This window comes from Lampetra planeri, chromosome 56 (assembly GCF_965212315.1).
Source record: "Lampetra planeri chromosome 56, kcLamPlan1.2.h2, whole genome shotgun sequence".
Taxonomy (NCBI): Eukaryota; Metazoa; Chordata; class Hyperoartia; order Petromyzontiformes; family Petromyzontidae; genus Lampetra; species Lampetra planeri.
In genome coordinates, this window is record NC_136162.1 from 1817073 (window position 1) to 1830313 (window position 13241).

The following is a 13241-nucleotide window of genomic DNA, read 5'->3' on the forward strand; positions in this document are numbered from 1 at the left end:
CCTTCTCGAAGGCTCCCGAGAGCTCTTTTGGACCACAAGACCGTCCCGCGGCCCCCGTCCACCGGTGGCCCCCCTCCAGTATCGTCCGGTCACGTGTCAGCGGGTCAACCAGCGTATCATGCCCCAAGGTAACCCTGGCTGGCTGACGCTCCCTCTCGTTTCCTCACCGGGAGCCGGCACCGCACACCGCTCGCGGTGCCTCCGTGCTAACCAGCGCTCACCTAAGCCCCGCTAGGGCCGGTACTACATCCCGTAATCCGGGCTGCCCATAATGACAACACATTACCCGCCGCGGCTTCGTAAGCCCCGGCACCACACAGTGACAAGCACAGTCACTACAGAACCAGTTGGTTACAGAGTACATAACCGTAAGTTATCGTCGTTGTGCTGGAAAGCTGCCCGATATGTTTTATGGATGTACCGCGTGTTGTTCGGCACCATGACCAACGTTTTCTCCACGTGCTGGAAGCTTCAGGAATTTAATTCAGTTCGAATAGTGATACTGTATTTGGGTTTAGTTCCGGAATAAACTCCCAAACTCGTCTAGCGGAACGTTGGGCATCGTGATCAGTCTATAAATAATCTGCCTGAGCCGGCTTTCATTGCAGGGCATTTATTTTTCAGCGTTGAATTATGTTTGTTGAATCTTTTTTTTTAATCTTGTGATGCAGTTGTCTTTCCTTCATTGCTGTAACTTTATTTTAATTGTTTTGCTTTTGTAATTTTGGTGACCCAGGTCAGTCACTCTTTCAAATGAGACACGTATCTCTTGAGTTTCCACCTGCTTAAACAAATACATTTGACTCAATTGATTGTGGCGTAACCCTGCAACCACTCCGGAGAGCTTAGAGGAGGTGTTGCTGTTTTTATGGTCACAACTGTAAGATAAGCGATCATAGACTCCTGCGGTGGTGCTCTGTGTATGGTGATGATCGCACCACGCCTGTTAAACATTAATGCCGTCTTGTGACCACTGCTGCTGCTGTCACGTGTGTCTTCTGCTTCAGAAAGCAGAGGAAGCAGAGATTTATTGCTTCGGGCCGACTTGTGGTCAGAGTCTCGTAATCTCTTCCGTGTCCCCAGCACAGACAGCCGCCTCTTGTTCAGTTGAATGCGTAGACACCGCAGGCTGTCAACAGTGTGCACTGCAGTTTCACAGCTGAAGTCCGGGAGATGTCTTATCTGTGTAACTCCGAGAAGGAAAACCCACAGCAATCAGCTGATCTTCTGGCTGAGCCATGACAGAGATTGGTACCGCCTGGTGACATAATCATTATCATCAACCATGATCAATCCACCTTGGAATTAATGCATCCCAAAGCAGACACCATCCTTCCCTGTCCCGCGATGCAACAATCCACCCAGCACTTGCACGTAAGCCGAAGTTATCGCTCCGTCTCTACAGTGGACATCCTCTTGGATCTGTTCCATCCCTTGACCATCGATCCTTCTCGTGGCATGTCCTGTCCAAGCCTACTGGTTTTATTTAAGAGTGTGATTTGTTTTTTTAATGTAGGGTGTCACTACCAATATTACGATTCATAATTAGTTTATTTTTAGATTAGATCATATAGGTATAATGCCAATTTTCAGCTATACCCTCCACCTCCCCACAGCCAATCAAATCAAAATGTCACGTGGGCAAATATGCCAATTGATTTTGAGTGATGAAAAGTTGGAATGATGTGTTCAACCTGTGTCTGTTATCTAATCCATGTGTTCCTCTTTCTATCTTTAAAATTTTAATCAAGCATGTGTCTCTCCGTGCGTCTTTACACAAGGAGGCACTTGGGGTCAAATTCACATCTTGACTAAGTGGCCGAACCCATCTCCTCGGTGTCTTGCCTCAGCCATGGCAATGTAATGATACTGCCTGAGTGCGATTGTGCTGCTTGCGTGTGTGCTGCGTGTATGCTGTGTGTGTACGCTGCTCGCGATTATGAGCATGTCCTACTTTGGTGCCCCGCCTGCCCGAGTGTCATCGCTTGTTTCACGAGCTGTGCAACAAGGTTAAGCCCAACTTAGGTGTAAAATCCCAGGCTAATCCGGACAAACTATTCGCAAGGGAGCCGATGAGATTATTGGACCCCCACAGAAGTCTTTCTTTTCTCAGTCTTTCTTCCTGGCAGTAACATTATCTTTCGGTGAAGCAAGAAAGCTACGCTGCAGTCACGAACTCGGTGTGGGGACATAGACTGGGGCAGTTGCACTGATTTTGGGAATCTTTTGGAAGACACTTAAAACATTGGAGTAATCATTAGCTTCATCTGAAAGTAGATTTTTAAGTTGGGTGTAGTACACAACACCGATAAGGAACTGTGAATCAGAAATAACTTGTTCACTGATCTCGATGAGGGAGAGCGACGCCCATATCATACCACTGCGTTGTCGGACAAAACTGACTTTTTCATCCACGTTGGGATGGTGGCGACGATGCACTCAGTTTCGTGTGTGCATCAGACCATTCACCTGCTACATATGTAGTGAGTCCAACTGAGTCGCAGACGTTGTCTTGGGAGCAACACTATTTATTTCACCAACTCAACATAACATAACACAACCTACACTTGGGTGTTGAATGTACATCTAGCCACGCTACGGCAGAACTAGACACGGTTCGCTATCCCGGCCCGGACCACAAGCTGGGTCCCGGACCGCGTGGCTAAAGGCTTCTTTTACCCAACGTGGATCTTCTTCACCAGCAACACGAAGAACCCCGAGCCCCTCATGGGGCTCCCGTTATATCGGCCTGGGCTTGGGCTCGATCCGCCCCTTGCCCCGCCCACCTTCTCGATCTCTCGAGCTCTTTCCCGAAGGCTCCCGAGAGCTCTTTTACACCACGTGACCGCTCAGCAGCCCCCGTCCACCGGTGGCCCCCCTCCAATATCATCCGGTCACGTGTCGGCAGGTCAACTAGCGTATCATGCCCCAACGTAACCCTGGCTGGCTGACACTCCCTCTCGCTCCCTCACCGGGAGCCCGCACCGCACGCTGTACGTGGTGCCTCCGCACTGACCAGCGCTCACCCAAGCCCCGCTAGGGCCGGTACTACGCCCCGTAAGCGGGCTACACGTAATGCCAACACATTATCCGCCGTGGCTTCGTAAGCCCGGCACCAAACAGTGACATTCACAGTCAGTCCACATAAATAAGTCGTGTTTTATGAAACTATGCATAATCATCTTCAATTGTGTAGTAATAATAATAATAAAACAATGATTGTCTTAACACACAAGTTTTCTCAGCCGGTATTACGGGTCAGCATTGCATATTGGGTTAGGCCACGTCAGGATCTGACATCGTATCCAATTGCTGATATATTTTGTTGAGAATTGTTCTTTGACTTACCCGTGAAATGACTCAATATGTACATGAGAACATTCACTTTGTTTGGCTGTGTCGGGTGGTGGAGGGTCTTAACGGCACAAATGGGGTTGGATCATTACTTGGCCTAAACCACAATCCAATTATGAATGCATCAAAAACGGGGATGTCATTAATTAAGTCAGAATTTTCTCACTGGGTCTGTGGACTTAGAGGAGCGCCTCTTGAACTCGGTTAGGAACTCCAGAAGGAAGTGCTGCATGAAACCATGATGGGCCTAGGAAGGGCTTTGGCTCTGAGTTTGAGGTGGAAACAGAAGTCGGTGCCGAATACGAATGTGACTTGCAGGTTTTCGCAGCCGCCTGGAATAATAAGAGGAGAAATGCTCAACACGCAGCCCCACCAGGAAAACAACAGGAGGAAATATTCTCGGGCTTTACCCCAGCATGCAACCCTGAGTCCCGGAGAACAGTTTCCCTGTCTTACAGGCATTTGCACGACCTTGCGCAGGACGTTTAATGTTGTTAAAGCCGGGGCGGTCAGTCCATTCACTCAATTAATAGACTACAAATTACAATCAATTACTTAATTTGTGGTCGGTTACTCGTTGCCCCTCTTTAAAAACGGTGGCCGCTCGCACATTTTGCAGTCTCCCGAAGGCAGGAAACCCCCAATAAACCAATCACCAAGCCCCTTCTATCACCTCCCATCCAGCGGCACACTTGAAGAGAACAGTGGATTTTTCCCCCCACAACTATTTTCGTGCAATACAATTAGTCGAGCAATCGGACCGGTAATTGGCAGAGTTATCGATCAGTTGGATAATTAGAGAGCCCAGCTCTGCAGTCCACCATGAACCTGGTGTAATCTGTGGCATACATTCCACCTGCCGGCGTTGCTAGGACAAGGTGCGCGGCTCTCACACCCTGCCCCGCACCCTGGTTGCTCCGTGCCGGGCTTTTATTGCTTACGCGGTGAGAGTGTGCGGCTCGTGTACAGTGGATGATGATGACTCGACATCTCGGCAGCGGAACTTGTGGTTCTGTCGCCTTAGGCCACCAACCACCATTACCACGTGGGCAGGTTTGCGCCATTGGTGACCACAAGTCAGAAATATTCCTGACTCCTATTCCAGGAAGTGGCACTGCTCTCGATAAATCATCTTCAGAATGTTGCCATCGTAATGGCACCTTGAGACATTGTGAAAGGCGCCTAATAAGTACAAGTTTTTGTTAATATTATTATCGTCGTCGTGATCAGCCTCAATGGTGCCCTGCCTTGCCACGGAAAAAAGCCAGATTGGGGGTGCCCGTGCTAGCCAAATAATTACCTAAATTTGGTTGGCACCCACCCAAGATTCATTCAAGAAAGTCCACGCTGAGGCTTCGTTTATATAAATGCATGTGTGCGTGTACAGCAGTTTTTCCCATTCTGCTGCTGGATGAGTGCCTTCCCACAGCACATTAGTCATGGGGTTTGTTTGACCATACTTTACCATGCGGGTTAGTACAGGTTGGTGATGGCTATGGTAGTGGGAGCAGCGACAAGCCCAGATATTCACCACTGATGGAGGCCGCGGCCGGGAATCAAACTCTGGTTGCTGGTTTTATTGTGCAGCGCGCTGATAAATGCACCACCGCTCCTCCCCAATTGATGAATTTTTGGGCATTTAATATTCAGCTCTTTGATGGTTAGCGAGGACGTGACCATGTCTTGCCAATCACAGCGCTTCTAGTATGTGCAAATAAACTATTTAACAACCGTTTTTAAAGTCGTGCCTTTTTATTTTTTATTTGCTTAACTCGATTCATACTGCAGTCCACGTTAAACACAGTAACACTGACAATGGGCATTTGTCTTTCAGACAATACAATTGCACTGTTTGGAAATTTAAAATTTTGCATCATATTGACCAGCGCGGTGAGATACGGCTGCCACGGTGAACTTGTTCATGTTTTTGTTCATGTTTTTGTTTTTTTGTTTTTTGCGGTTGCACCCGATTCAAGAGCCGAATGGCTCACAGGGCTATACCTAATAAATTAAACTTGAAAACTTGAAACTTGAACTACCACCACCACCTTTCCCATACCAGGCCAGTTCACTATGAACACATGGATGGTTCATAGTTAACCGGCATTACTCACAAACACGGTGAGTTGGTAATTTAAAACAGGCAGCCAAAGTAATGTGTCGGCCTCGTTAGATTTTTATCATAATCACTCACGGCTGTGTGCGATGGAGAGGGTGGTAGGTCACCATGCGCTGCGGCTTCACACAGTGCTGTACTGCTTACATCACACGCACACACATTGTAACTGTTACAGTAGTCTCCGGATTATCAGACGCACGTTCCCCCTTGTGATTTAAAGCAAAGGCTATACGGGGGATCTTTGTCTTTGTGCTATTATGACCTGCAGCATGGTGGGTGTATGCAGTGTGGGCGAGATGAGACAGAATATGGGCTGGTGGGAGCCCCATGGGGATGAGTAAGAGTAACGACATCCTGCAGCCACGTCACGGCCATGGAATGGCTCCCAGATACCGGGTGGTGGTGGTGGCCACGTACGTGGGCTGTGTGCATAGCGCACACATTTTTGCGAAACTACTCTCCCGTGGGTGTCCGGGGTGCGATTCGCAAGCTCGCTAGCAGACGGCAGTACAGCAAAAATGTGCAATCCACCTGTTCCATCTGTATGACCCGTTGCGTGCGATCCCTGTGCGTGACCCCACCTTGCCCAGGGGCTGGAGCAGACGCAGGTGACGGACACGCGGACGGTGCGCGTGTCGAATCACGCGCCGCCCCACGTCGATCACTACGTGCCTCAGTGGTTTCCCGACAACCGCATAATCTCGTCCAAGGTGCGTGCCCTCCGCGTCGCCGTCTATAACCGCGTCTCCTGGCACGACCACGCCACCAGCGCCATTGTCACACGGTGGTCGTCTGGTACCAAGCACCGGTGCCGTCAAGCAGGCGTGCGGAGCCACCACCCCCTCCGAGCTGCTGCCGGCCCGCGTCTTCATTTCACATGGCCGTGATTTCATTTCATGTGGTCCTTGACTTGGATATTTAAATTCTATTTTGCTTCCAACAGTCATGAGAAATGTACGTCGCGGCGAGGTGCAGATCAATTGGGCGGGACGTGCTGCGCTCGATGTGTCTTTATTGGAGAATCCGCAACAGATTTGCGGACCATTTACCACAGCCTCACTCGGCCAGCTCCTAGATCTGCCCTGACAAACTCCCTCTATCTGCCTTTCGGTCTTTACGCTTGGTTGCAGCATTTGTAGAGACCACTTCAATGCCAATATTATTTCAGATGTATACAAATAGGGCGATGTGTGTTTGGTGAGCTGTGGAAAGCATAGAGTTCATTTCAGAGGTTTTTTGTTAACAGCAGTGGTAACACCTGTGCCTCACAGCACAGAGGCCCGGAGTTTTTTATTCCTTATGTGGGTGCTTTTTTGCGTTTAAAGTTTGTTGTGCCCTGTTCTGCATGGGTTTCCTACGCGTTCTCCAGTTTCCACCAATAGTTAAAAAACAATCATATCATGTAACTGGTATTGGGCAAACATCCGAATGCGGAAATTTACCTGCAAATCACTAAATTGAGATCACACGCCGCAGCAACATTGCCCACTTACGCGAAGAACTTTGCAGGACCCTCCTATAAATGAGTCTTGAGACTCAGTGAGGCTTTCCGGGTTAAACAAGCGTAGCAACAATGATAATGTTGAAGGTAAGAATTAACCTGCTTAATAGAGAGAGGCAGTCCTAGGCAGGGGAGAGAGGAGTTTTGTGGATGAGTTAGGAATATTTATGAATGTTGTCACAGAGGACGTCGGCTCTGCTTTGCTCCCTGTGACTGTCCCCACCCCTCTGTGCGCCTGTTGCAGGATGGGGAGCGGCGGCGCTGCAGTTAGCGTGCTGCACTCCGAACTCGAGTTCGTTTCAAGCTCACAACCAATAATGGTGGCGAATGTTTAAACCGATCCTGGGCATACCCTAGATCGACTCAGTTTTAAACGAGAGTACCTGGTACGATGTGTAAACGTCAGCCGTGGGTGTAGACAAATGTGGCCTGACGTGGTGCTGGCCACCCACCCTCTCGTGTGCCGTGCTGGCCTTGATAGGTGCTACTCACTAACTGCACTCGCCCTAACAGTCCATTAATGGCTATACGGGGGATGCCGTGTGTTACAGTACACCGTGTGGAACTTCATTCCCAAGAATCTCTTCGAGCAGTTCCGCAGAATCGCAAACTTCTACTTCATCATCATCTTCCTGGTGCAGGTGAGAGGCGCGCTCCATCTCCCAATCACTCATGCCCCCTCCCCCCCACTCTGCTGCTGCTGCGTACACTTGTACAGCACCCTTTGTCTATCCACTGCTGGATGAAGCGCTTCCGATGCCGTGCGGATCATGCGGATTGTCTGCCCATACTTGACCACACTGGTCGGTGAGGTTAAATGAAACGTGGAACGTCGAAGTACAGTACAACAATGGATTGCGCTGCACTGCTTTCTGCAATGTAGTCCAGCGGCAACCTGTAAGAACCTGCCACGAGCACCGAGATTCAGACGCAGATAAGAGGTGACGCGAACCTGGAATCGAGCCCGATTACGGGAGCTCGGATGAAGGCCACTGGTCGAGACTGAGAGGACGTGCACCGCAAATATGGAGCGACGAAACAAGGTCGTGCGGAGTCGCTACAAGGATTGTTTGGTGCCAGGACTGAGAGATCGCACCGGCTTGGGAAGGCCTTCATCCAGTAGTAGATAGATCAATAATGATGATGATGATGATCATGACGGGAACCCGGGATACTAAATCTGTCTGTATTGATGCATGCGGCTTGCGGCAACCGTGCCTGTGATGCTGATGCGAGTGAGCCAGCGTGCTGCTGCTCGTTAATCGGGGTGGGGATGGGATGTTAATCTGTGCTCTAGAGGACACTCTCTGTGGACTGTGTGCTCATCTCTGCCTCCCGCCCTCTTGGTGTTTTGCAGCTCATAATAGACACTCCCACGAGTCCAGTCACCAGCGGGCTGCCCCTCTTTTTTGTAATAATCGTCACGGCCATCAAACAGGTGAGTTTGGTAAAACCCCCACCCCTAGTTTCACAAATGAGCTCTGGCATTACGCAATCATCTTCCATTACAACCGTGGTCGTGCTTTTCCCTCGCGGTTTGAAGTTGCGCAGCAACGCACGGCTCTCTCGCAAGGAAATTTCAAAACGAGAGTGGCTTATGAGAGGAGGATGTGAGATAAACGGTTGAATGCTGCGTGCTTGGTGTCGTAGGGCCATACGGCAACGTGCGATGGGCAACGTGGGCTCGCTGTTCTGCTGTCCGTGCAGACCAATGAGCGTTAACCCCTTGTCTGCGCGATGCAGCTGTAGAGCGAGTGGCTCGTTTGAGATCAAGTCCTAGCTGGAGGAGTTGACATCCTTCTGGGGTTGATAAAATTAATTGCACTTTGTGAGGAAGTCACCAGCGGTTGTCCTATGGTAGACCTGCCCCCGCCATAATAATGTGGGATTTCCACCGGCTGGCTCATGGCTGTAAGCAGGAGATGCTCATCTGAGGCTCGTCCCACCGCGGTTGACGCACGAGCGCGTGCGGGCCGCTTCGCCTGGTGAGCGTCGCTCACGGCGGGGTCGTGGGTTACGCTTGCTTGCGTCCTACGCTGGCTCACCTCCTACGCTGCGTCTTTCGCTGCCATGCTCGGCCCCGTCACCGATGATGTTCGCCTCAAACAGCGCCCAGCCCGCCGCTGCTGTGTTGCCTCTCTGTGACTGTCCCAGGGATATGAAGACTGGCTCCGGCACAAAGCCGACAACGAGACCAACAACTACACGGTGTACGCGGTGCGCAGCGGCGGCCTCGTAAAGACGCGCTCCAAAAACATTCGGGTGAGACGCACGGCGGCGGTGCTGCAGGGGGAGGCGGTCGCCACGCGTTGCGGAGGTTCACGGTTGGAATCTGCCAGGCCGCTCTGGTTAATGCCGCGGTGCGCGTATTAACTGGAAAATATTACTCGCGCCATCTGCTTCGCTTGCACTCGACGTTAATTCATTCAAAGAAGTGTAGTCAATTGTGCGCCGGTGTAAGGGGCTCATTTTGTCCAAATTTGAATAATTACGCCGTAAATTATTAAGTTGTAAACGAATATCAATCATCATCCTCTCCTGGCAGGAACACATGAAGGGAAGTTCCAACACGTAGAGGGTCCGGAGGTGTTCATTGAGATGAACTACGCATAGGGAGTTGGCCCAAGCACGCTCCAGGGCTATGTTTGGGTGTGTGTTATTTACTAAAGCCCTAGCCTCCTTGCCTAGCCAATTCTCCGTTAGAGCCCACCCACATCTCCTGTTGCAAACGTCAAGCGTTTCTTAAACAAGGAACTGCCGCTCGGCTTACTTGGCGTTCCGCCAATGGGAAACTTCCTGCATTTTTCAAATGACAGAAGTGTAATTGCTTCCGCATGGGTGGCAACATGAATTAAAAACGCTAATTTCATATTAGTACTGCTGCGGGTGCTGCTGGTGCCGACATTTCTGGCGCCGACGTCGGCGTTGCTTCTGACGTTGGCTGCGGCGGTGACCCCGTGACCCAGCGCCTTGACCTCGCGACCCTGTGACCCCCGCAGGTGGGCGACATCGTGCGTGTCACGTCAGACGAGACGTTCCCGTGTGATCTGGTGCTGCTCTCGTCATGCAACGGGGACGGCACATGTCACGTGACGACTGCGAGCCTTGATGGGGAAACCAACCTCAAGGTTCTCCACTTGCGCAACGCTCGCTCCACGTTCCCGCGCCGATGCGTTCACCTTTGCCTTGCGAGATGACATTTGCCCTGGCGTTCGGACGCGGTTCAGTTTTGTCCACGAGCTGAGCGGCCGTGCCAGGTCCCTGAGAGGGTCGAGAGAGCAGAGGTCATTAGGGAGCGGCAGCCATGTCATCACCGTCATCCGCAGCTGCCACGCGTTCATTCGCAGTGACTTGGTGTCGCCGTGTATAGCGCTGTGCCAGTCCACTGCTGAATGAGAGCCTTCCTATGGACTCATTCAGATATTACTCTCCATGGATATGAGCTGTGGTAAAGCATGGAAATTGATGCGTGATAACCACTGTGCCCTCGCTCCACAATACAAAATAAAAGTAATTGTTATAATTACATAGAGCATAGCACAGCGAGCGGTAAGACTGCTTCGAGACCCTTAGTAATCTGCCCTTTTAAAAGGGGCTCCCACACTGTGCGTCAGCAAGGCAACCCATTAACAGGCGCTTAGCAAACACTACCAGCTGGGTTTGCAAAGCGTCTCAGCGCGTCCACATCTCAAAACATCACGTTCCACAGTGTACCACGTTCCACAGTGTGCGGATCGTTAATGTTCAGCAGCCACATATGACCATATAACCCTGCATGAGCCATAACAATGAGAATGGAGTTGGCCAACATTGCCATCCGTGGTCAAATGAGCCAGGGCCCGCCCAATCTCGTATTTCGGTGGCTCATTGCTTGGATGGGCTACCACCGTGTGCATAAGGCAGCTGCTGCAGGCTGCTTAAAATAATAATAATCGTTTTTCATCGTACCGGTGAGCGAGCCGAAGCAATTATACTTGACGCGTTATTAAACGCTTGCACTCATGACAAATTAATTTGTTTGGCTGCGTCGGGTGGTGGACGGTCCTGAAAGACACGGCTTTGGTCAGATCATTGGGAGGCCAAGCCCGAAAGTCAGCTGTGCATTGAGTGGACATGTTGACCGTGTCCCGCGAATCTTTACAAGGAAATGTACTTTCCATCTACGGATGCCTCTGACGCCAAGCGCAGAGGACAAAGTCCGCACGGCCACGTCATAGCGCATGACAGGAGGGCGGCATCATAGTACCGATGGGTTTCATTCACATTACACATGATTTAGATGTGTGATTTCATTACGTTGACAATTTGTCATTTGTATCTAAATTACACGGCACTGTCAATTTGTCTCCCATTACATTACTCCAGTAATTTGTAATTCGATGGTACATATTTGCCCATTTCTGGCTGTATTTATTTATGAGTGTGGGGGCTAGGGTTTCTCTGCTGCTGCTGCTGCGGTTGTTAAGTGCCGTTGTCTGCGTCCCCACGCTGTGTGCAGACCCACACGGCCCTGCTGGACACGGCGAGGTTGCAGTCGCTGCTGCAGCTCTCTGAGCTGCACGCCACCATCGAGTGTGAACAGCCGCAGCCCGACCTCTACAGGTGACCCGAATGCGACATCGCCGTCGTCATCGTCGCCATCGTCGCCATCATCATTGCCCGCGATAATGCGCCAGGGAAACTCTGGGGAAATCTTGGTTTCCGGCAGTGGATTTCGCACCATTTTTTGTTGTCAAAAGTCTAGTGGGCCGAATCTGGACAAGGGCCAACAGCTGGAGATATGATGGAAGATGATTAGTTTGCAAAGCAATATGGAAGTGGGGATGAGGGTAAGATGGAAAGAAATCTATTATTTGGTGAAAAGCACCTGTTAATTCGTTAATGATATCGGCCAGTTATCCTGATGCAGGCACCTCGTGAAAAAGAGCCTTGTGACTCATTGAGGCTTTCCTGGGGCTGTCGTCGTTGTTGTTGTGGTTGTTGTTGTGGTGTATCTAATGGTAACGGAGCATGCGCTGTGTTGATGGGCAGGTTTGTGGGCAGGATGGTGATCCACCTGGAAGACACGGAGCAAGATGTTGTGAGGTGAGACACGGCAGCATGGCGACCATCGGCATGCGTGCCGCTTGCACGCCTACCAAGCGATGATGGCGACTGTCTGTTTCACGGTGGATGTTATGGATCCCGTGATGTCGGTCGATAACAGTCGGCCATTGTGTGCCGGCGTCACGGCCCACATTCGCCAAATTTTAAAGATTCCACTGCAAGTTACTCGAGTGGGATTGCACAGAGCCACATTGTCCAGTCCGGGGAAATCATTGCAGACCGTGTCTGTGAAATAGCCCCTCCATGATAGCCTCGAGCTTTGAGAACTGCGCGGATACCAAACGTTTTAGGCCATTACTTTTTATTCATTATTAATGAGAGAGTAAGTGGCCCAGTGGCTAGGAGCTCAGATGCCCTGCGTTCGACTTCAAGTTCCGTTCTAGGTTTCTGCCCTCTGTCGTTAAAGCACGGTTTACCTTGATAGTACCGTACTTAAGCAGTAAACTTTGTAAAACTGGAATTTAAGAAAATATTATTTGGTTTTGATGTCACTTTTCAAAACATGAGCAAGGTTTTTGCTACTGTTTTAGCTAAGCATGTGGCTGGAGGTGGCTCAGAGGTCAGAGCGCTGGCACCGGTGAGATCCAGGGTCCAAATCCAGGATTTGGCCATCTTCCATTAAACCGGCGTCTCAAGCGCAGGGAGATGGTGCTGTCCGGCGCAGAGATGGAGTCATACAGTCAACTCGTGTGCAGGATCTGGGTACATTGTTACATTGTAGGACCATGAGAGGTGGTGGTGGCTTGGGGGAGTCCCTGATCCAGCGGTGGATTGATCATGGCTGATGATGACAATGGTGAAACGCTCACAGTCAGCTGCATTACATAGAGCTTAGCTTGAGTAACTCATGCAGCAGAGCCCATTGGGATGAGGGGCAAGTGGTTGGTATTTTGTGTAAATGTCGGCATGAGCAGAACACTGCTGTGTGTCCCACGTGTGTCTGTGTGTATGTGTAATCGTGTCTGTGTGTATGTGTCATCATGTCTGTGTGTGTGTGTCATCGTGTCTGTGTGTATGTGCTGTTGTTCTGACTGCTCTCCTCAGGCCCCTGGGACAGGAAAACCTCCTGCTCCGGGGCGCTCGCCTCAAAAACACCGACGAGCTCTTCGGTGAGCATCCCTTGAGACCGCGTCTCCCTCCTCCCATGCTTTGCGCTTCCCC

General features: G+C 50.6%; 1 protein-coding gene across 3 annotated transcripts in view; it reads left to right on the top strand.

Moving 5' to 3' along the window:
- ATP11B (ATPase phospholipid transporting 11B (putative)) overlaps positions 1-13241 on the top strand; it is a 41687-nt gene that overhangs the window by 3416 nt on the left and 25030 nt on the right. For all 3 annotated transcript variants that reach the window (XM_078618046.1, XM_078618047.1, XM_078618048.1), the window contains exons 2-9: positions 6064-6183; positions 7526-7615; positions 8332-8412; positions 9129-9236; positions 9974-10102; positions 11473-11576; positions 12006-12059; positions 13125-13189. In XM_078618046.1, coding sequence (XP_078474172.1) covers positions 6064-6183; positions 7526-7615; positions 8332-8412; positions 9129-9236; positions 9974-10102; positions 11473-11576; positions 12006-12059; positions 13125-13189 — 751 coding nt within the window. The remainder of the gene's footprint in view (positions 1-6063; positions 6184-7525; positions 7616-8331; positions 8413-9128; positions 9237-9973; positions 10103-11472; positions 11577-12005; positions 12060-13124; positions 13190-13241) is intronic.